This window comes from Penicillium brevicompactum (assembly GCF_028827555.1).
Source record: "Penicillium brevicompactum strain IBT 35665 chromosome Unknown utg000006l_segment0_segment0, whole genome shotgun sequence".
NCBI lineage: Eukaryota > Fungi > Ascomycota > Eurotiomycetes > Eurotiales > Aspergillaceae > Penicillium > Penicillium brevicompactum.
Window position 1 is genome coordinate 2,503,429 of NW_026623209.1, and position 21,791 is coordinate 2,525,219.

The 21,791-nt window shown below is 48.7% G+C and overlaps 10 protein-coding genes across 10 annotated transcripts; 5 read left to right on the top strand and 5 right to left on the bottom strand.

The window, feature by feature from the left end:
• Positions 1 to 1,072: 1,072 nt before the first annotated feature.
• Positions 1,073 to 1,930, top strand: N7506_009152 (uncharacterized protein; the record flags this gene model as incomplete). Its single annotated transcript, XM_056958445.1, has 3 exons — positions 1,073 to 1,159; positions 1,215 to 1,579; positions 1,642 to 1,930. 3 exons carry the CDS (start codon positions 1,073 to 1,075, stop codon positions 1,928 to 1,930), a joined length of 741 nt encoding a protein of 246 aa, XP_056807835.1.
• A 1,351-nt stretch (positions 1,931 to 3,281) lies between these two features.
• N7506_009153 (uncharacterized protein) lies at positions 3,282 to 4,654 on the bottom strand (the record flags this gene model as incomplete). Its single annotated transcript, XM_056958446.1, has 5 exons — positions 3,282 to 3,690; positions 3,745 to 3,843; positions 3,895 to 3,957; positions 4,011 to 4,065; positions 4,117 to 4,654. Coding segments are annotated over 5 exons (1,164 nt in total), but the record flags the coding sequence as incomplete, so codon positions are not given.
• Positions 4,655 to 5,761: 1,107 nt separating this feature from the next.
• On the top strand, positions 5,762 to 7,048 carry N7506_009154 (tyrosinase family protein; the record flags this gene model as incomplete). Its single annotated transcript, XM_056958447.1, has 2 exons — positions 5,762 to 6,267; positions 6,319 to 7,048. 2 exons carry the CDS (start codon positions 5,762 to 5,764, stop codon positions 7,046 to 7,048), a joined length of 1,236 nt encoding a protein of 411 aa, XP_056807837.1.
• Positions 7,049 to 7,414: 366 nt separating this feature from the next.
• N7506_009155 (metallophosphoesterase family protein) lies at positions 7,415 to 8,779 on the bottom strand (the record flags this gene model as incomplete). Its single annotated transcript, XM_056958448.1, has 4 exons — positions 7,415 to 7,760; positions 7,819 to 8,102; positions 8,150 to 8,607; positions 8,659 to 8,779. 4 exons carry the CDS (start codon positions 8,777 to 8,779, stop codon positions 7,415 to 7,417), a joined length of 1,209 nt encoding a protein of 402 aa, XP_056807838.1.
• A 494-nt stretch (positions 8,780 to 9,273) lies between these two features.
• Positions 9,274 to 9,882, top strand: N7506_009156 (uncharacterized protein; the record flags this gene model as incomplete). The annotated part of the gene is made up of 3 exons (XM_056958449.1): positions 9,274 to 9,284; positions 9,333 to 9,701; positions 9,753 to 9,882. The coding sequence occupies 3 exons, from the start codon at positions 9,274 to 9,276 to the stop codon at positions 9,880 to 9,882; spliced, it is 510 nt and encodes a 169-aa protein (XP_056807839.1).
• Positions 9,883 to 10,354: 472 nt separating this feature from the next.
• Positions 10,355 to 12,067, bottom strand: N7506_009157 (Zn(II)2Cys6 transcription factor domain-containing protein; the record flags this gene model as incomplete). The annotated part of the gene is made up of 1 exon (XM_056958450.1): positions 10,355 to 12,067. One exon carries the CDS (start codon positions 12,065 to 12,067, stop codon positions 10,355 to 10,357), a length of 1,713 nt encoding a protein of 570 aa, XP_056807840.1.
• Positions 12,068 to 12,690: 623 nt separating this feature from the next.
• N7506_009158 (pepsin-like aspartic protease) lies at positions 12,691 to 14,020 on the top strand (the record flags this gene model as incomplete). Its single annotated transcript, XM_056958451.1, has 5 exons — positions 12,691 to 12,837; positions 12,888 to 13,073; positions 13,132 to 13,529; positions 13,586 to 13,896; positions 13,947 to 14,020. 5 exons carry the CDS (start codon positions 12,691 to 12,693, stop codon positions 14,018 to 14,020), a joined length of 1,116 nt encoding a protein of 371 aa, XP_056807841.1.
• A 90-nt stretch (positions 14,021 to 14,110) lies between these two features.
• Positions 14,111 to 15,856, bottom strand: N7506_009159 (Major facilitator superfamily domain general substrate transporter; the record flags this gene model as incomplete). Its single annotated transcript, XM_056958452.1, has 4 exons — positions 14,111 to 14,488; positions 14,544 to 15,306; positions 15,379 to 15,584; positions 15,638 to 15,856. Coding segments are annotated over 4 exons (1,566 nt in total), but the record flags the coding sequence as incomplete, so codon positions are not given.
• Positions 15,857 to 16,670: 814 nt separating this feature from the next.
• Positions 16,671 to 18,008, top strand: N7506_009160 (metal-dependent hydrolase family protein; the record flags this gene model as incomplete). The annotated part of the gene is made up of 1 exon (XM_056958453.1): positions 16,671 to 18,008. The coding sequence occupies one exon, from the start codon at positions 16,671 to 16,673 to the stop codon at positions 18,006 to 18,008; it is 1,338 nt and encodes a 445-aa protein (XP_056807843.1).
• Positions 18,009 to 18,526: 518 nt separating this feature from the next.
• On the bottom strand, positions 18,527 to 21,016 carry N7506_009161 (fungal specific transcription factor domain-containing protein; the record flags this gene model as incomplete). The annotated part of the gene is made up of 6 exons (XM_056958454.1): positions 18,527 to 19,490; positions 19,560 to 19,730; positions 19,787 to 20,246; positions 20,295 to 20,370; positions 20,420 to 20,676; positions 20,908 to 21,016. Coding segments are annotated over 6 exons (2,037 nt in total), but the record flags the coding sequence as incomplete, so codon positions are not given.
• Between the last annotated feature and the right edge of the window lie 775 nt (positions 21,017 to 21,791).

Genomic DNA, 21,791 nt, shown 5'->3' on the forward strand with positions numbered 1-21,791 from the left:
CTGGAGCTTGTGAGGGGGAGGCGGAGTGACGTGGAGGGACGTTTCCTTGGATCTATCTCACCATCCCCCAAATTGTGGAAGTGGTCTCTATAGGATATTGTGGGCGGTTCGTGTAGTAGAGTAACCAATATGACGAGGTAAAGATGGGAGATGCATTGAAAGGTGGTTAACATTGCAGGCTGCGTTGTCAATAGCTGGGCTTATTGACAGCCCTTCCTGGGCGATAAGATCCAAAGACTCCGAACTTGAGACATTGGAGTCCACACAACAATATTTGACGAACTTTTCATTCTCTTGAGGCAAGCCTCGCAAAGATTGGGAATTCTCGTTGGAGCCCGTGGGTGCCCGGTTTGCCAGGCTTCCCGCGCGTGGATAGCGTAGATCGACCACACACACACTCTCTGTCTCTCTTTCTCTCTCTCTCCCTCTGTGAGCCCATCCAATCCTCGTCTCCAAAAACGCTACACTATTGTACATTTCTGTTTTCCTGAATAGGCTACGAGCCTAGCGACATGGGTAATTGAGCCCATGTGGGTCAATCGCCATGGGACCCTCCGCTGGTCACCACCAGCCCTGGAGGTCAACCTCGGTAAGAAATGCGCGCAACACACACTACAGAGTACTCCGTACCACTGGTTATATTGAGAAAAGTATTTGGAATATCACATCGTGCCCGATTGGAAGCGGGGCTCCTCGGTACTTATGTTGTGCTCAGCTCAAGTCATCCGCAGGTAGTGGAGCTCACCTGAAGCCTTGCGGCCCGAGCATATCAAATGCGTGTTATGGGGTACACCCCCAATGGCACCATTTCGCTCGGCCATTCAAATTGACCGCAACAATCCGAGTACCGGAGATATTCTCCAAATCCCGGCGCTATGCCTGAATTTGTAATCGGGGCGCTGTTCGAGTACCACGGGATTGATAATCGATGATACAACAATATCACGGCTGACAGGAGTAAGAATCATATAAAAGAAGCAGGTGTGCGCATGTGTCTTCTTAGCAGTTTCTACCTTTCAATTGAGTTCACTTCTGCACACATCGAAAACCCGATTCGGTATAACACGCCGTTATGTCGCCCACTGTTGCATTTATTACCGGTGCCAATCGCGGATTGGGCTTTGGGATAGCTAAAAACTTGGTGGCTAAACCAAACTACGTATGTGGTATTTCCTAATTCAGAGGTGGGAGAAGCTGATTCGCGATATCCAAAGGTCGTCGTTGCCGCGGTTCGTGATCCTGAACATTCAACCGCAAAGGAGCTCTCTCTTCTTCCCACAGGCGAAGGCAGCAGAATTGTCATTGTGAAGTACGATGCCGCTGTTGAGCAGTCTGCGTTTGATGCTGTTGATGAAGCCGTCGGCAAGGGCATTGATCACTTAGACTATGTTGTCGCCAACGCCGGAATTTCTAAAATTTACCCCCTCGTGAAAGATGTCAAACGATCGGACATCGTCGAGCACATTGAGGTGAACGTTTTAGGCGTTGTATCGCTGTATCAAGCCAGTCGCTCTCTTCTCCAGAAGTCAACCTCCAGCCCAGTCTACTCTATGATAGGATCTTCAGGTGGAGCTTTAGGGTAAGATTTTTCTAACAATTGCCTTTTTTTTCAGCAATTGATAATCTCATTTTCTCCTTTAGTCGCCAGGCCCCCGTTCCAAACGCAGCTTATGGTGCTTCCAAATCTGTTCTCCCATGGTACGGAGTTCGCATCAATGCGGAAGATGAATGGCTCAACGCTTTTGTGATTGACCCCGGCTGGGTGCAGACTGATATGGGGAACAGGGCTGCGAAGGGATGGGGCTATGAATCAGCACCAGTGACTGTCGAAGATTCAACCAGTGGTATAGTCGATGTCCTTACCAACGCAACCAAGGAGCAGTACGGTGGAAAGCTGGTCTCGTACAATGGTGAAGTCCTAGAGTGGTAAACTTTTCGAGAGGAGATTGAATGAGTGAATATAATTCAAGACAACTAGAGAAAGCAAATTCACATTACTCCGTACACATTTTCCTGATGATTTTGAAGATGCAGAAACGGCCTTTGCGCCCGGGCACTCCGATGAAATGCCCCACGAAGTCAATGGGAGCTTGAAAATTAAAAACTTGGCTCGATATCCTCTCGTTTTGACATCAAAGGTCCCTGGGTTTCCGCCTACGAAAATACTTATACTGATGCATGGAATCATGATCGGGCAAAGGAGCGGCAGTCGCGGTAACTTCGATCTGCGCGGTATATACGGCATAAGCGGGGCAATGGTGTGAAGTTCCAAAGAGCCTTTTTGAAAGCATGCTATGATCCTTTTTTCGGTTCCTTCTAGTAATATCACATCAAGGAAAGAACAAGGAGGAGGCAAGGAAGTTGAGACGCGCTACACCAGTGGGTAGGTGACAGGCACGGCACTCACGGCGGAAGCAGCACTTTCGAACACGGTGCCTGCGGCAAACACGGCATATGCAAAGGGATCGGCGAGACGGAAGAAAATCATTGAACCCTTTTCTCTCTTTTCTTTCTTTGACGGCCGCGCTGGAAACCTGCCCGCCCGGACTTTTCAGAACACAACAATGTAGCCCTTCAACGAGTTCAAAAATAAAACCTATTCAACCAAAGCCAATAAAAAAAAGAACATCTTCTTACAACCTAGAATGGGTTGCAGAGCTGACCTTGGCCTTCAATATGTCTACGCATCAGGAAAACAAACGATTTCGAAGAGTACGATTTGGATCAAGTTGAGCACCAGAATTAGAGGACAAGTATGAATCACGGAGTCAAACGAGCCCCTTGAGCTCGTTATATTATTATTTTTAATTAACTATAGCCATTTGTTCTAAAACAATGCCTCGGGTATTTCGGTACTTTCGCCCAAGACCACCTTGGAAGCAGCCACCCCGACAGAGGAATGCGAATCAGTGCGACTCTCTACGCCCTTACGCTCTAAGCGAGGCGTCCCTTTACCCCTGTCCATTATATTAACTCTAGTTCTGGTACGGAGTGAGGATTAAAAAGGTACATTGAGATATTAAAACATAAAAACTCATTACACTACCTAGTAAGTCTATATTAATGTTCATTTCCTCCTTTGCTCCGTGATCTTACCAACCCACTTGCGCCCCCACCGATCTAAAAACCACAAAAGGCGAGAAACAAAAATCGTCAAAGAAAAGCCACCGTTTCCTACTCAAGATACCCTAGTGATTGGAAGAATGGCTTCCAAATTAAAAAAAGAGATCAGACCCGCTCATCGGCCTCAGTCCTTGCTCCTCTGAACGATCTCATCCTACCCAAAGTGGGAACATGAGGACTAGGGGGATTTGTGGGAGGTCTTGAGAATGAGAAACCATAACCTCGGTCGTACAGACTATGCCTTCTCCCTGAATTGGTAAAATGCGCTCTTCGCTGGAGTTGCTACCTCCACTTGCAGCGTATGTAGGCGAGTTCGCCGTTGATGTAATCTCAGATGCCGGGCGTTTCATAACTTGGTGCTCAATCACACTGAGATTACCACTTTGGTGTCCATGGGAGTGTAGAGCAGTGCCACGCGATCTCGACATCGAGCGGAGTCTGTACTGCTTGCTGTTGTAATATTCTCTGGTGGTTTTGGACGGCGAGCCGTATGTTCCGAGCACTTTTTTGAAGAGTGGCTTAAGCGTTGGAAGACTGCCAGCGATGATACCTGTGTTGCACTCCGTGCTATGAATTTTAGTAAGGGCAAGAACTGCGGGGAAGAAAATGCCTTTGACTTACACAACCCAGATCGTGAGGTTTGTATAGTCCCAGAGGAAGTCACCGGTGCGGCCGTAGCTTGGGAGAATAGATAGTTTGACAAATGCGGCAGCACAGGCACTTGAGAATAGTCAGTGGAAACCTATATCTCATTTTCTCTTCATGTCTTACAAAACCCCCAGACCCAAGATGCATATCAAAGATGCCTTTACCCGACGATTCACCTGAAGATGTCTAGTCATGTTCGAATCAGCCAGTGAAGCAGATGTTGATGGAGGAAGACATACCGTAGCATGAGTATGGGGAGAGCAGCGAAAATGAGATCGGTAAGAATGTTAAGTGCTAGTATTATGAGCGATTGAATATAGATAGCAAAAGATGTGCCCGACTCACCAGTGTTGGTATAACTCAATATCAGAAGTTGCTTCGGCGCAAAGCATTCTGACTTCACATTGTTGTCCCAATTGCTTCTGATATCCTTGCACTGGAAGACCAGAGTCAAGAAGCAGATTGTAGTATATAGTGCCATGAGCACAATCACAGCCCAGATGAAGATCTTGTACCCTTTTCTTGCTGCAAAGCGAAGCAGAAACAAACCGATCGATATCTTGACTGTGCCGATCGCGAAAAGGTAAATTCCCTGGGTAGCGAAGTTCAGATGCATGGCCGTTTTCGCGGATTCTCCAACAAAGGAGATATGCCTCCCTGCGCCATATTTCACTTCCGGGACTATAAGGGCAAATCCGCATGCTGACAACAGCATTGTCAAGCCCATGATATAGTCATCCCATCCGAGGTTCCGAATGATGAATATGCGAACATAGAATCGGGCGAGAACGGTGAACAGCGCGGCGGCCGTTGTGATCGCCGTCGCAATCAGAATTCTTGGTCCTTGATTGATGTCTGTTTCGAGGTCTTCGGAGGCCGACATGGTGGGCGTGGGGTCATCGGATGTTGGACATGGAGGGTATTTTTATGTAGACGAACGGGGATAAATGGATTGGAAAAGCGTAAAATTGTGAGCCACTGCGCAAAAGAGAAGAGAAAGTATAATATTCGAAACACCTAGGTCGAGAGTCTATTGTTCTCCTGCAAGCCAGTGGCGCGAGCTCCGGACCGTTAAACTTCACTTTATTAGTGTTCAAAACTCAGTCCAAATTTGAGAAAACGATGCCATGGTCTGCGGTGTTTTTCATTTTCGGTCCATTGGTCTGCATTGGGGAGTATTTCCAAAGCCACGACGGACGAAGCCCACAATACTCGTGTGGCGCCGCTGCTAGACGAGACACCATCCTGAGAACAATGCTGTACCCCGAACAGCTCGGCCTTCTAGAATCCACAAGAGATCCGAGACGGAGGGATATATGAGCCAAGAGAAACCCCACCAATAGGCAGCCTCGGCCGCATCAGTAGTTAAAGCATCTGAAGCCTCGGATGCACAGGATTAGTGGATCTGGCTCATCTGAGCTCATTTATTCTTCCGTCCTTTGCACAATTAGGGCACCGGACGGAGATTCCAGACTTAAATCTCGCATGAGGTTCCTGATTGGGCCTGTAGAAGGTTTCCTAGCCAAGTCGCTAAGCACCGTTGGGGGGCCAATAAATGGCGGTGTGCCAAGAGAATTTTCGATTTCAGATGGCAGTCTGCTCTACTCCATACAAGAGAGTGATCTTGATTGTTTCTGCGGCGCGCAATTTGGAGTTCGAGATCTCTGCCCAGGTCTTGGGATCTCCAGGGTCTGATGGGCCGATCCGTTGTGGCCCAAGTGGCGAAACGATGGGGATTCACGACGGCCCCCGTATTAGAGTGGAGCAGACGGGACATCGGCCGATGCCCTCAATTGCCCTGAGCTTTTCACTACGCAAAGTCGGAGATGGGCAGTGCTAGCTCCGATTGGGCCGAAGCAGAGTTAAGGGGCACTCTCGTTCAACAGCCTTAAAACCCGACAATCATGCCCGGATTTATCTTCGATCTTCAACATTCCTCGATCTCTTGGCAGGAACGTGCAGCCTTGTCAACTTCCACTGCACAGTCGTCATGGTTGCTTTTTTCGCTGTTGCCGTGGGAGCTTTGCTCGCTCAGGCCTGGGCTATGCCCACTGCCTCTGAAGGTGGAGTCTTGAGCGCATCTGCCATTCCCACTGCCGCGTCCACTTCGTTGCCGGTCGCTGCGGCCCAGCTGGACAAGCTGGCCGAATTGGCTTTCAGCACCACATCGAATGTTGTCGCGAGCGATTCTGACATTGAGAAGCGTGGCGGATGTTCGCTTGGCAACCTCCGAATCCGTCGGGATTGGAGGACTTTCTCTGCCAGAGAGAAGAAGTCTTACATCAAATCTGTGGTGTGTCTTCAGAAATTGCCGTCGCGCTCTCCCTCCGATCTCGTCCCGGGAGCCCGGTCGCGTTACGATGATTTTGTCGCGACGCACATCAACCAAACTCTGGGAATTCACTACACAGGAACTTTCCTAGCCTGGCACCGATACTTCATTTGGAATTTCGAGCAAGCTTTGCGCAACGAGTGTGACTACACTGGCGATTACCCGTGCGTCTCAAATCCATCTTGGGTCAAACACATTCACTAATCTCATCACAGATATTGGAACTGGGCTGCTGATGCTCACGATATTGAGAAGTCCCAGGTCTTCGATGGCAGCGAGACCTCGATGTCCGGCAACGGCGCGCCGACCAACACTACCGGCGACATCCAGCTTTCCCTGGGTAGTTATCCTGTCATCCACTTGCCGACCGGCAAAGGCGGCGGCTGCGTAACCAGCGGACCCTTCAAAGACTACAAAGTCAACCTTGGCCCTGTTGCGCTGATGCTACCGGGCGGTAACACCAGCTCCGCCGCTAATCCGCTTGCCTACAACCCTCGCTGTTTGACTCGCGACCTGACTACCTCCATTGTCCAAGACTACGCCAACTACACCTCCGTCGTGGACTTGATCCTGGGCAACGACAACGTCTGGGACTTCGAGATGAGCATGCAGGGTGTTCCTGGTAGCGGCTCGATCGGCGTCCACGGTGGCGGCCACTACTCCATGGGCGGTGATCCCGCCCGCGATGTCTACGTCAGCCCCGGTGATCCGGCTTTCTGGCACCACCACGGTATGATCGATCGCACTTGGTGGATTTGGCAGAACTTGGACTTGAAGAAGCGCGGAGACGCGATTTCGGGTACCGGTACTTTCTTGAATATGCCTGCCTCGGCAAATACTACCCTTGATACCATGGTTGATATCGGGTATGCTGGTGGTGAGCCTATCGCCATGCGCGACCTCATGAGTACCGTGTCTGGTCCTTTCTGCTACATTTATTTGTAGTTTGAAAGCCAGAAACTTGCTGGGGTGATTGCGCAGACCTAGCCGGAAGAGGTCCGGCTGTTCAATTGGTATACAAGAAAATATGCGAGTATATAGACAGATCTGTACATAATCCATAATACCAAGAAGAAATGACTTTTGAAATAGACCCATCGATGGGGTGGTGCACATTCGAGTAGTCTCTGTGAACACCGGGGTGGCCCTGTGTGCATAGGTTTACTCATTCAACGTAGTGCCATTTGTTTGGATAGGCGGCGTGAAATCACACAGAAAGACAATTTCGCCTGCAAGTAACATGATGTAAATGAATTAGCCACCAGGGCACTATAAAAACTGCCCGAACGCCAGATTTCAACTCCAAGGTAATCAGGTATTCCACCGCCAAAGCATCATGACAGGGAACCACAGCCATGAAAGCGGAAGCAAAGATGAGTCGGTGTGAACGCTGGGCCGGCCAACATTCGTGACAGCAGTATAAGTATCTTGACCATAGGTCGTGTTAAGCGTAACATGCGCCTGAACAATCCCATCTTCTAATCGAATCCACGTCTGCGTATCTTCGGCTAAATTGCTTTCATTAAGCAGGATCTGTCGCCCACCACGAGTCAAATCTCCATAGCCACCATAACCGGTGTGTCGGCCATAGCACATGTTGATGCCGTTACCGGCCAAGTCGTGATCGACGAGCGCTCCATCCCATTTGAAGCACCTGCTCGGCATCAGATGAAAGTTCCGCTGTAGATGTAGCAGAAGAAACAGAGATTTCATACCAGTCATTCTGGTGGTCGTGGCCACTAAATCCAGCAATCAGTCCCTCGGTCTTGAGGAGCGCTTCCATGAACTTGACATCTTGGCTATCATATGTCCAATCGCCCGTTCCCTGTGGGTTGACGCGCTCGCGGTTTGCGCCGGGTGTGCGATGGGGGTCTAATCGGCCGCTCTGCTGCCCTAGGAGCATTACGTGTGCTGGGATATGGTAGAAGGCCAGAGATGGCACGACTTTGCCATACTCCTCTTTCAGCTTGGTGTTGGTTTCTGTGAACCATTCGACCACCTAGATGCCATTAGAACCGCCTTGAGAATTGGCATCAAAACTCGTACTGATTCATCAATCCAACTTGCTCGCTTGACGGATGGACCCTCCTTTCCTTCCTGTTGGTAGTAATGACCGCCCTTTGAATCAAAGAACCACAGGAGAAGCGCGGGTGTCGTCGTATTCTCGTCGCCGTGAGAGAACACGGGGAGGTAGTAATTGGTGATCCCGGCTTCGTCGCCGGATATAGAACTCCGCGTCAGACTGTTGGGAAATTTCTTTTCGGCCTCGTACATATCCTCTTTTGGGTTGAGGTTGACCTCGCTGTCGTGGTTTCCATAGGTCGATGCCCAGCGATAGCCACCGTCCACGAGCGGGGAGACGACATCTGCGATATACTTCTTCGAATCTGCCTTTTGGGTCCTTTCGCCGGATACTAGGTCACCGTTGATCACGACAAAGTCGATGTCTTCCTCTGATAGAATGTATGACATCACCCCCTTGGACTTGACGTCTTTCTCTGCATCTGCGCGGAATTAGTCCGGCTCGGCTGCAGTCAGTCATTCTCACAGCGCACCTTCAGCGAAATGCAGGTCCTCGAAGACTCCAATGTGGAAGGTGCCATCTTCTCGAAAGCGGAGGGTGGTGTCTGCGGGCGGCTTGAGGACTGTCTGCTCACTGGATCTTCGGGGCGCCATTATATGAGTGATGTGAACTTGGGAAGTGCGGGGATATCGCGAAACCCTTTTTTTAAGCTCATTTAAACGGAGGCTCTCACGTGCTTTGATGTCGCCACTCATTGGCGCCCAGCCACCTTGGACTATCCCGGAATGGGCTACACCAACGCCAAGCCGTGCACCCTGTGGGAGTCTGGGCCTTACTTTGAGCCTATTCGAGCCCTTCAGTGGGAACTCAGTATCAATGGCTTAAAATGGCCGGATAGTGATAAAAACACGAGATCTCACACATACTTATGTAAATCTTGCTTTCTATTGCTCACTTAGGATTTACATCATGTCCAGGTGGGCCCCTCTCATACATTGTATGCTTATAGTTCGAGAGATAGATGTAGTTAATTTATTTGCGTCGCTTGCTTCATCTCTTTGCTATTCTCTCCCAACTCATCTCTTTCCTCTTCTCTCTAGCTCAATTATCGTACAACACCAAATACTCCAATCTGACAAACTCCACCATGGAAAACAGGTGAGATTAACAAATCTCACATCACACACCTCTATTGACATGTCATAGACATATCCACACCTGGTGGGTCCAGAACTGGGACTCCCCGGGCTGGCAAACAGCCTGGGCGCAGCTCATCAGCGACGTCCCCCAAATCATCGAGAAATCGGGAGTGGAACTCGCTGGCCCTAGCGGGGATCCCTCGGTCGAAAATCCCATTATGGTGGACTTCGAAAAGAGCATCGCCTTCAAAGGCGCCCACGGAGTCACGAATGACACTTTCTACTTCTTACCGGAATGGCCCTCGTCGTACAACCCCGTCGGACTGCCTTTCGATGCTATGTACACCATCAATACCGCTGGCCTGCCCTACGACGCTGTGGTAACCTGCATTCTCCTGAGGGCATGGGAGATTGGACAGGATGACTTCGATGTTGGGTAATTAGTTCACTTTCATTCTCCTTGACCTTCTAATCTGACTTTCTTTAGCTCTCGTGCGGGATACGCGAGATGGCGACCTGGTTGCGAGCTCTATAAGAGCATATGGTCTAACTATCCCATCGAGTTGATGTGGGGAGTCACGGAAGACATTGGACAAGAAAGTGGCGAGCGCATCTAGCTCGTGGACGATTGGATTAAAGCTCACCCTTTTTGACTTTGTGGAGCGGACCCAACGATGGAGCCGACAGCTGGACACGAATGCCGGAGAGCCACTGACTGGGGGAGTTGTGCAAACATTAGAGAGAGGAAGAGGTCAAGGACAGTAATGGATGAGAATGACTTCTCCCAAAGTGAGGAGATAATGAGAAACAAGAAATGATGAGATAATGGCGAATCCAGCCACCGGCTTCAGCTTTCCTAATTCCCTGTATATTTTGATTTGAATGGAACTGACTGTAGCTGCATATATGCTGTGATTTATTTGGTTCTCAATATGTTGCGCTTTGTCAAGAGATCCTGGTCTTCGTCGCTCCCGGTAAGATCTGACTGTGCAAATAGCAACCTTGGAAGTCTCAGGTCATCTTTTCAAACTTTTATGTAACTAATGATTTAAGCACAGAATAGATAGCACTCTTTGCTTATTCGACGCATCACCAAGTAAAAAATTCTTCTATGGGGGGTGAGCTATCGCCTTCCCAATTATACCGTATCTTGATCCCATTCTCCTGCCCATACTGAGGATTTAGCGACCTGACACGAGAAGCGAATCCTATATCAGCCGATGTGTAATGAGCTCCAGGCTGAATTCCGGCCGCTGCTTCTTCTATAGAAACAATCCGTCTGGTGATACGCCCGGCAAGCTCCGAATCCCAGAGTCCCTCTCTTCGATGACAGGTGGATATTAAATCGATGGCACGGTGTCTGATAAATGATTCTCGACACCGAGTAGCACATAGATATAGGGGCGTGACGATTCCGAGAGACATAGAAAATGTTGAGGCTTGCGTTTTGGACGGCCTCGGTCGGAGCAAGGGGAGAGGTGATACAGAATCTTGTACAGGCGGCGGAACATGATGCTCTGAGATATTATTGGAACCACCTTGGTCGCGTGTGGGAGGGACACCCAGCACCTCCGAAACCAGCGAGACGATAAGGGCGAATTCGTCGATGTGTTTATCCCACGAGAGCTCCGAACTGGGCCATTCCAACGCAAGCATGATGGAAATGGTAAACCTCCAAATCTTCAAGATAGCAACACTGTACGGTTCCTCATCAATTTCTGCACTGCCGGCATTGAGCCATGTTTCGAATGCAACGACCCACGCATTTAGATCACTGCGAACCTGCATATGCTCTTCTTTGAGATGTTGGATTTGTGCCACAAACTCAAATGAGGAGTCATTTAACTCCACCTCTAGTACCTCGCAGACCGACAAGAAGCGTGTTAATCTGTGATATAGTAACTCAAAAGAGGCCCGCATCTCATCTATGTTTGATGGAGGGCGCGATGAGTCAAAAGTGGGGGTATTGAATGATGAGTAGAGTGCCGGTCGCATATCCTCTGCAAATGAGGATTCTCCTTCAACTTCAAGTATCTGGTTCTCGAGAATAGCGAACAGAACTGTGACTGTCTCTCGTGGCATGTATCTTGGAAAACTTTGACCAGTTGCCAACAACTGCTGTTGCTTGATGATTTTCAGACCAGAGATGCCATGTTGCACAGCAAGCTTATAGTGGCCCTGAAGACACTCAAAACAATAAAATGATATGCAGGCAATCAAAAACATGTCATTTGATTGGTGCGAGGTCCGCGGGTCAATCGCGACTAGTTGTCGAATAGCTTTGTTATAATGTTGCAGTGTGAACTGGGTCTCCTCGCGGGTCGTCAACCCTTTCTCATTATGCACAAATGAGCGGTGAAGGGAACCAATTGCAATAGCCATAGTTCGGATAATGGGTTCATGGTAGGCGGCCTGCAAGAGATGTAGCCCAGTATCCTTTCCGAAGCAGAGTGTGGTGTGAAGCTGAAAGAATTCCAGCGCTCGATATTCGGTTTCAGGTATACACCCGTCCGACTGAGGTACTCTCCACATTTTCATCGGCTTTGTTATGCCAGGGATGTGCTGCACGATTTGCAGATCTTGGAGATCGACCTTTGGTGGGTCCGCGACATCCTCGTAGTCACATTTTCGACCGGTGGAAGTACACCTCTGGCAGGTAGGCTTTCCCTCGTCACATTTCACTCTGCGTATTCTGGACTTGTCAGTATGCCGGGTCAAGTCAGGCGGGCCTCGAACGTACTTGCAGGTTATACAACCTTTCCGAGATCGGCCCCGGGAGATCCTGCGGTTCGACCCGACCATGTTGGGGATTGAAACTTTGCTTGGAGTAGCTTGATACCGCCACTTTGTGGGTTTTCTGCTGCATGGCGAAGAAACGGAGACAGCCCCGAGTAAGCTGAGGCTCCAATCGCTGACACTAATCCGAATTTGATTAGTGCATACGAGGGGACGTCAACCACTGGCGACTCGGCTCTGGAAGCCAAAATAAGCGTCAACTCAACTTACCGGTATTTCCGGAGATGGCACCTTTCACCCTCGATGTAAGATCCCTCGTGCATCACGCATCTTCTTAGAGATGAGTTATACGATATGACCAGTCAAAAAGAATGCCGGGTGAATTCGGCCCCCACATCTGAGGCTGAGGACAAAAATTGTGGACGTTGTGCTCCGTCGATCATCAATAGTCTCGATTTTGGTCTTGTCTTGCATCATCAAAGAGTGGATCGTTCTATGATTCCCGTGCAGGATAGGACGTTTGTTCACGGTATGGCAAGAGCGTGAGGATTTGAGGCTTGCCATGCATTCTCACATAAGTCACCCACCTCCATATTTTCTTGTTTATATAGTCATTACCTGCAACATCTTCTTTCTGCTGAATTGTTTCTTTCAACATCCAAGGTTGTGTAATCATTGCAACTTTTCTAATGTTGGCCGCATCATTTCTGCTCGCTCTCGGGGTTTCCCTTGCTTCGGCTTCACCCCTACAAGTTCCTTCGCACGTTGATTTGATCCCTCAGACACACCCAGGATATAAAGTTCAAATAGGCAGAGAGACCATTTTCCCATCTGATGTGAGTCAGTCTCCCTTTCAATCTATCGTCTTGTCTCTGATTACATTCAGAACTTTTGGTTTGGCTCATTTGATGTCGGAAGATCAAAGAACCTAACGTTATTGGTCGACACTGGCTCTGCTGATATCATCCTCAATGATGGGCACTACAAGCCAGGACCCCACTCCGCCAACATCAACAGAGAATTCAACATCACTTTCGGTACTACGAATAGCGATGGGTCTGGGTCTGGAACAGTGAGCACCTCAGACATACAGAGCAGCCGTGCGAAAGATAAAGCTGACCCTCCGCCAGGTCACAGGCGCCCTCATCAACGACACCGTGAAGTTTGGGAAATTCAGTACACAGCAAGCATTTGGATTAGCTGATCCACAAGAAGACGGAAGCAACTTGATTCCCGGCGATGGAATCATCGGATTTGGATACCCTTCAAACATCAAACTTGAATCCACTTTCTTCCATACTTTATGCGCCCAGCACAAAGTATCTGAGTGTCGCTTTGGTCTGATACTTGGGCGTGAGAAGGGCACCCAGGTGCTAGGAACACTAGACAAATCGCTCTTTGAGGGAAAGCTTGTCAATACTCCCATTCTGCAAGAGTGGATCATCTCTGCCGACCTTGCTGTCGACGGAAATATAACCCAAAACAATGTCACGGTCTTGCTTGACTCTGGGACAGGAACAATAATTGCGTGAGTTGTGCAATTTGAGCCGACAGCTTTCTTATACAATGCTAACCTTGAATCAGCCCTGTTCCAGATGTTGTCTCTTTGTTCAAGATAATGAATATCCAGCACTTTGTTCAAAAGTCTGATGACCTCACTACAGTGACTGGATATTTCCCATGCGACCAGCCGCCTTCTCTGGGGCTAAGCATTCCATCCCAGTCAAATATCGCATCTGCCCACATGAGAACCTCGAAATTAACGAGCCAGAAGTCATCTATTTTCGATATCCCTCCTGATCAGTGGATTAAGACAGACAACGGTAAGAACAACTGCACTGCAATTGTTTCCGGCACTAGCGCGGTCCCCGATGGCTTGTGGGTAGTTGGTCAACGTGAGTGCCCTGATCAAATATTTCGCGCTATGGTATCTAACAACTCCTAGCATTCTTCCATGATATCTATATAGATCACAATGTTGCAGATCAAACTGTTGGATTTGCCAAGGCGCGCGCCTAGGCAAGGGGACGATTAATGTGAAGACATGTATTATGAAATTTGCCCTGAGTGCTTATATTTGCTTTCTCCCCCGAAATACATTTTAACTTATTACCAAACATACCGGAAGTGCCGATCCTGCTTATCTGTCAAGTCGGTTTGTGGCAATCCATTCTCATCAAGATCCACATGGTCTTCCATACCAAGAGACTGGAAATTTGCCGCCTGCTCATCGCGTTGTTTGTTGTCCCACGTGCACAAGAAGCGGAATAAAATCACAACTACAAACAGAAGACACCAAGTCACAATGGATGTAATCACACCCTCCGTGTACCGTGGGCTGTGGGTCCAAAGCTGAGGCGAGGCTATACAAGCAGCACAATAGCCAATGAAGAACATACCATTGACAACAGCTCGCTTGGTATTACCTTTGAAGTTTGAAGCTGCAAGAGAAAGAAGTATTGTCATCGAAGCGGTGATACAAGAAGCCTATTACAAATGTTAAGAGTGGAAGACATCATTGTGGCTTCGGGGAATGACATACCAGCCAAGATGCAACAATCAGCCCCCATTGCGCAGAGACATCCAACTTCATCAGGAAGACGGTTCCAATGAGAGGGGGAATAATGAGAGCGAGAACAATCAATGTTCGCTGGTTTGGGAAAAGGTAGACCAATCCGGCTCCGATCCAAAGTAAGACAATTTGCACAGCCCCCGATGGAGCTGTGTAGAGCATGGTCTCAAGCTTGGTATATCCAATTGATTTAATGACGAGCGATGCAAAAGTCAGAACAGGAGACTGCATACAAACCAAAACTCCAAACCAGAAAATCACCCAAGCCTTAGGGTCCATGAGAGTTTCCTTGAGCTGGCTCATTGAGAAAGATGTCTTGTCGCCGCCGTCGCGATCTTGCGCCATGCGAAGTGAGAGAACTTCCCTATCCCGAGCATTCAGGAACCACGCATCTTTCGGTCCGTTGGGCATCAGGAAGAAGAATGCCACACCGGCAGCAATGGTAATCGCACCGCAGATAATAAACAACACGCGCCAAGGGGCAATTGGGAGGGATGTATTCTTGCCAATACCGTACATCAGCAAGCACCCTAGTACTTGTGCTAGACCGTTCATCGAAATCCACAGTGCGGTGCGAAGGTTGTGTTCTTGTTTCCGGTACCATATACTGGTTATTGTGACAAAGGCAGGGGAGACGGCACCTTCGCTGAATCCAAGGAGGAATCGGACAGTGGCGAAGCCAGCGAAGTTCTGCGGTGCCGTCAAACACATACAGATAATGCCCCAGACAATCCTGCCATGCAGTATCAATCAGTTATTGAAACTTTTCGGAAAGGGGTAGATAATGGGGTATTGGGTGACGTACACAGTGGCACCAACAAATTTTGTCAGTGGAAGTCGACTCATCAGATAAATAAAGGGATACTCAGAGACAAGTTGGCCGACATAGAAGATCGAGCTTGACCATGAGTACTGTGAGCTAGTCATGTTGAGGTCCTCGATGAGACCGAAGACGCCCGCATAGCTCAGACTCTGCTTGTCAAGATACTGCAAGAAGAAAACGAAGCACATCTGTATATCTCGACTTAGCGATGAAGCTTTGGCGAGCAGTGTGAGTCACTCACAAATGGCAGGATCACCAAGTCAATCTTGCGCAAGACGGCTTTTTCTTCCTCGAGGGTATAGGGACTTGGAAGCTCTACCATCTCCCCTTTCGAATGGTCAGACCCGTTGCTAACAACATCTTTGTTGATGGAGTCCATCAATGCGGACGGTCGGTGTGAGTGCCCCTTGATACTCCAGTGAGGCCGTTCAAAGCTGTCTCCAGGTAACCCTCCAATTAATACTGCAGGGTCATGTATCAAAACAAATCAAATGTCAAAGAAACATGCAGCCCTGGATTCCCCCTCAGCTATAAAAGCGGATCCCTTATCTTCAACAAATGCGGAGAAGATCATCGCGTCGGATCGATGATGTCGGTAACTTGCCAGCCATCTTACCGACCTCGGGACGAGGATTGTTCTGGACAAAACATATCACATCTAAAAAAATAACAATGTTCAGAACATTCCCGGGTGATACGTTTTATCAAGATAAGCTTAAAGAACATGAACGCCATTCGCTCTAACGAGAGAGGGAAAAAAAGTAGTAGTAATAGTAATCCTGAGCCAGAAGCATGAAGTATACAAAACGTGAAAGGCAAGTAATAGCTGACACTCGTAGACCTTATTTCATGGATATATCCAGCTATTATCTTCATTGCTCACTTCGTCCCTGGGTCTCGTTCAATCGCATGTTTGTCGGACCTCCCATTAGTCAGTCACTTGCCCATTGAGGCAACCGACACCGGATTTACCGTATGCTTCATATCCGTGCCCAGGTGAGAATATAGCTAGCCCAGCTTTACGTGGGGACTATCGCGCTACAAAGGTTTGATCTCCGGGTTCCACCAAGGAAACAGCAGAGAGACACTGATGTGGAGCTGCACATCGGATCGACGATGTCGGCAGTCTGCCAGCCAACTTACCGACCGTCTTAGATACGACGCTCCCCGCAGTACCAGACTGACCGCGTCTGCATTCCTCCAGGGCCCATACTTAAACCCGCGAACTTCTGAATTATCGGCCCATTCCCCTCGCTCTATCCTATCAATCCGCCATGACACAAAATCTCGGTTCAGATATCAAGCCATGGGCCCGCTCCGCGCCCAAAGGATACAAATTTATCAACGCCAACATTGTCGATGTTTTATCTGGCACACTAAAGGAGAATCTGACCCTCATTACATCGGAGGGAAGAATCTCCTATCTTGGCCCGGAATCATCAGTGCCCGTTACGCCCCAAGAATTGGAAATTGTGGATTGCCAAGGCAAATACCTGAGCCCAGGCCTCTTTGATGCCCATGTTCATTTATGCGCAGTACCAGGCTTCAGTGATTTGTCCAAAGCCTTCGGAAATCCAAATGACGTACATCTGTTGCGTCAACCGTACACCGCTTCTCAGATGCTGCACCGTGGTTTCACAAGCATCCGTGACTGCGGCGGTGCGCAACTCGCCTTGAAAGAAGCCATCGAAGATGGTGTCTTCCCAGGCCCGAGAGTCTTTATATCCGGACATGCGTTGTCGCAATTCGGTGGTCATGGTGATCTGCGGGGCTCCCACGAGCCCACGGAATGCTGCGGCGGCACGCACAGTAATAACCATCTTGGCCGGATGTGCAATGGTGTTCCAGAATGCATGTCTGCCGTCCGCGAAGAAATTCGTTGTGGCGCAGATTTCATTAAAATCATGGGCTCGGGTGGCGTTGCCTCTCCCACTGATAAGCTGGAGCATCTTCAGTTCACATCTGCTGAAATTCAAGCGATGGTAGAATGTGCAGATAACGCCGGCACGTTTGTTACCGCGCATGCATACACAGTCAAGGCTATCCGGCATTGTATCGACAACGGTGTTCGCGGCATCGAGCATGGTAACTTTGTTGACCCGCCCACGGCGAAGCTCATGGCTGAGAAGGGTGTTTACCTGACACCGACGCTGATCGCATATGCCCAGATGGCATCGGAGCGGTGGAAGGATTATCTACCCATTGAGTCGCAGGTGAAGAATACCGTTGTTCTCAAATCGGGACTTGATGCTCTACGAGTTGCATCAGAGGCGGGTGTCACTATGTGTTATGGCTCTGATTTGCTAGGGCCGCTTGGATCTGCGCAAACACATGAGTTTGCTTTACGGTCGCAAGTGTTGACTTCTTTGGAAGTATTGCGCAGTGCGACTGTCAATCCAGCTAAGATGATGGGATGTGAATCCGAACTTGGGCAGATCAAGGAAGGATTCCATGCCGATGTTGTTATCTTGAACAAGAATCCGCTAGAGGATGTGACTGTCTTCGACAGGCCCGATGAGCATGTGTTGGGTGTGATGAAAGACGGCCGTGTATATAAGAGCAGATGGGCGGGCTTGCTTGAAGATGGGCAAATCCCTGTGAAAGTGCAATGAATGTAGTATTGCAGAGTTAGTTAGCATATATTTAGCAAACATGAAATTTGATGTGAACAGGTTATATTCGTGATCGGTGCTTTATCTTTGCGACCGCTGGTGCCTTACATCCATGGATCATGTTCATGTCACCCGTGGACCCTATTGACGAGCCACGAAATAAGAGAAACAAGAACAATCAGTCAAAGATACCTAGTGAAGTGGGAAGAGCGCGCTGGCGGTCTGACATCGCAGACAAGACGACGGGGGTGCTCAGTGCTCGGCGGGAATAGGGAGGTATGCAAAGCCCTAGAACGGCCCGATTAGGAAGTAGATGCTGTTTTGCCAGAGAGGTGTAGAATGCTTGGATTGCTATGCTATGAAAACGGGGCTAGAAATAGCCCAGGGGTGCCTAAGGCACAGGTGGGAGCGGTGCGGTTTCCCCACTACACTAGGTACCAGTTGGGCTGATAGAGAGATACTATGAGAGCAGCACCGGTGGGGTGAGTTGATGCCAGGGATTTGGGGAAGTTTCCAATTCAAGGAAACCCAGAAAAGTCCAACACATCAAGCCCAGTCAATCCCATGAGAAAGGTTGGATCGTCGCTCTGTAGTGCCGAGCAGAATTCGTCTGTCGAGTATTGAAAATCTCGATTCATTGGCATGGCCAACGGCAGCAGGCTTTCTTCAATCTCAAATTGATCATTCGCCGTTCTCCAACTTGCCATGGTATCCATGTTGGATGCAGCCGACTCTGAAGGCATTTGTGAAAATTGTACGGCTTGTTCTGAAACTATGGCTTCTTCCAAGCTTGACCTCTGCTCCTGAGTCTGGGGGCGATCGAGCTTGCTGAACCATTCAGCCCAACGGTCATAGTCCGACAAAGAAGCCGGACTCTCATTTTGAGGCTCTGGTTCCCGAAATGCAATGTTTTTATCGTGTAGCTTGTTCCTGGCCTCATTTGTAATTGTCTGGACCGCCTCGACAAACTTGACTCCCATTTTCGCGGTCATGTTCCCGGTCGCCATTCTTCGGAGGCAATCTAGGCCGAAGGCTACTCGACCTTCATACCCAGAATCACGCTCCATGATTCCAGATACCAGTGTCACAATCGTCGCAATACTGCACCCTTGGAAATCAGTGAAAGAGAAACGAGTGATCTTGCGATGTTTTGTGAGTGTTTCAAATAGCAACAGTAGCTTTCGGGCTGCTTTCACACAAGACTGGGATTCAGATAGAGAGCATTCGCTCGGTTTGGACGATTCGGATGAAGGATGCGTGCGGTTGCGTAGATTTGTTCGAGCAACAGTAACAAGAGCCACTTTTCCCATTGTTATCCATGCATAGTAGTAGTTCAAATATAAATGAAAGGTTGGACGATATCTTGAATCTTTGGGATCCATCGTGTCGATCTTGAACTCGGCGGGCAGTGATTTCTTCCACTGCCGAAGATCTGATCGCCATTTCTCGGAATGATTTTCTACATAACCAGTAGAGCTTTTACTTCGCAGAAATGGGTTAGCAAATTCCACGGGTCACATGGGTATGGTTGCTCGAAAGGGCTCAACTTACCGTGGCTCCGCGATCTGATCTAGAATTCTGATCAAGCGAGTATAAGCCATCTGATATTGTATATTATTGTATTTCTGGCGAGAATCCAATGACGGAAGAGGTGATGGAGCTGGTGTCTTGATGATTTCAGTACTGATAGACCGAGGCCTATTCAGCTTTATCGTAGTGCACCTGCCTAGAGTCAGTGATGCTAATTCGACAAGAGAAAGAGTGGACATATTAAATACCTCTCAAGAGAATAGATAGACCACCACAGCCGACGGCGAATCTCAACTTCAGTCGCATTAATACTTTCATCGACATTTTCCAAATGCAGGTCGAAGGCTATTGCCTTGCGCAGAGCCAGACCCATGTAAACATATGATGATCCAATGGCGTTTGCCGGCATTAGGTACACACCCAGCAAAAAGGGTGCTTGTATAGAGCGAAGGCATGATCGATCAATAATATCTGGAATGAGCGTTTTTGCATGGGTGTAGAATACCCGTCCTAGGTCATCATCATCTCGATTCAGGTTCACGACAGACTCCTCGGGTCTCTCTAGGGTTGTCCACTGGCTTCCTAATGCAAATGTCGCTAGTGCAAGACACACAAAGCTCAAGTCTGACCTTAAAGGGCAAGTTTGATCTCTATAGAATTGATCCAACTCGGTCAACATTTGGTCTTGATCGAGGTAGAAGAACAGGTCTGTTGCGTGTTTGACAAAGACAGACACGAGAAAGTCAGCAATCTGACGTGGTGGGAACGCCACGATTGCCGCCTGAAGGCGTGCCATCTCAGATGGCTGAAGAGGCTTGGAGCGAGTTGTATGCTTTTGGAGTCAATTGCGAGGTTACTGCGGTCGGATATGTGGATCTTACCGCTTGTAAGGCTGCTATGTCTCTCTCTCCAGTTGAGGGACTCAAGTCCAATGAGAATGCTTCTCGAAGTCGACACAAGATGTTTGGCCATGGAACTTTCTTGGATTGGCCAGAGACAACATGCTCTGCGAGTCCTTGGGATAGAGCGGATGCGGGTGAAAGTAAATCATGTGGATCGAGTGAGCCCTCTGCCGAAATGGGTATCCGAGTATCTGCCGTGAGCGAGGAGTCGATCTCAGTGAGCTCGCCAGGCGGAGCTGATAATGTTTGATCATCGGATGGCATAGAATGTTCCCTTCTTCGCGTCAGCATGGTCACCGCTCAAAATTTATGATTTGTACCTTTCAAATCTGCAGATCAGCCTGCTAGAAGAGCAACGCTGGCATTTTCCTGGGGTTGACTCCACACACTTGCTTTTTCTTGCTTTGCAGCGGGTACATCTGGATCGCTGTCAGTGGAGACTCAAGTGTCAGGAACATAAATCCTACGCGCGCGCTGCCCTCTTGCGATTCGCGTCGGCAACCCGTCTCTTTCTCCGGCGGATCGCAGCTGAGTCCATGGGGCTTTGGGCAATCGGTAAGTTGTCACGACATTGGACCTAGAAGAGAGTTGATAAAGAGGGAAAGGCACATTGCCGACGGCTAAATGGCTCGGATGTTATCTTTTACCCCACACTTCCTGGACCGTGCCGCGGGCGCCTGCCAAACGCTTATCAAAGGCTGAGCGTACTTGTGATTGGGCCAACTATCTCAGTATGGCGCGTATGGGGTCAAATGAAGCGAAAAGTCTGGACATGGAGTTTTGAATGTACCGTCATCCGCTGACTTTGATCCGACTAACCAGTATAGGTGACCTAGTCGATCATAGCTACCGGTGATGATGTCGTTAGCTGTGGGAAGACTATCATTCAAAAGTAGAAGCCGCAGCCTCGAGTAAGCCCTTGAGCAATCACAAACTTTGGTGTGAACGAGACATCGGAAGGACTCGAATTTATGTCAGTCTCAAATCCTACGTGAGAAGAGGTTATTCCGAATTCTTTCGTTATTTAGTAACTTTCACAGTATGTCCTTTAGTTGAATTATAGCTCTCATGTCCAGGCCCTGCATTGCTCGTTATTGAGAAATCTATCATATTTCACAGGTGTTTCCTTGAAATTCTTATGCTCCTGGCAGTTTCTGCTTGCTCAGTGGCCCTTTAGTAGTTATAGAAGACGCTAGGCAATGGTATTTTGTGATACCACAAAGATCAAAATGAAATTAAGAGAACAGCTTGAAAATTGCCCATTTAATAACATATCCTGACTCTGGGCCTTTCCAAGGTTTGATCACCCGGTGATTGTCTTATATCCTTGGAGTCCAGGTAGCTTTTGATC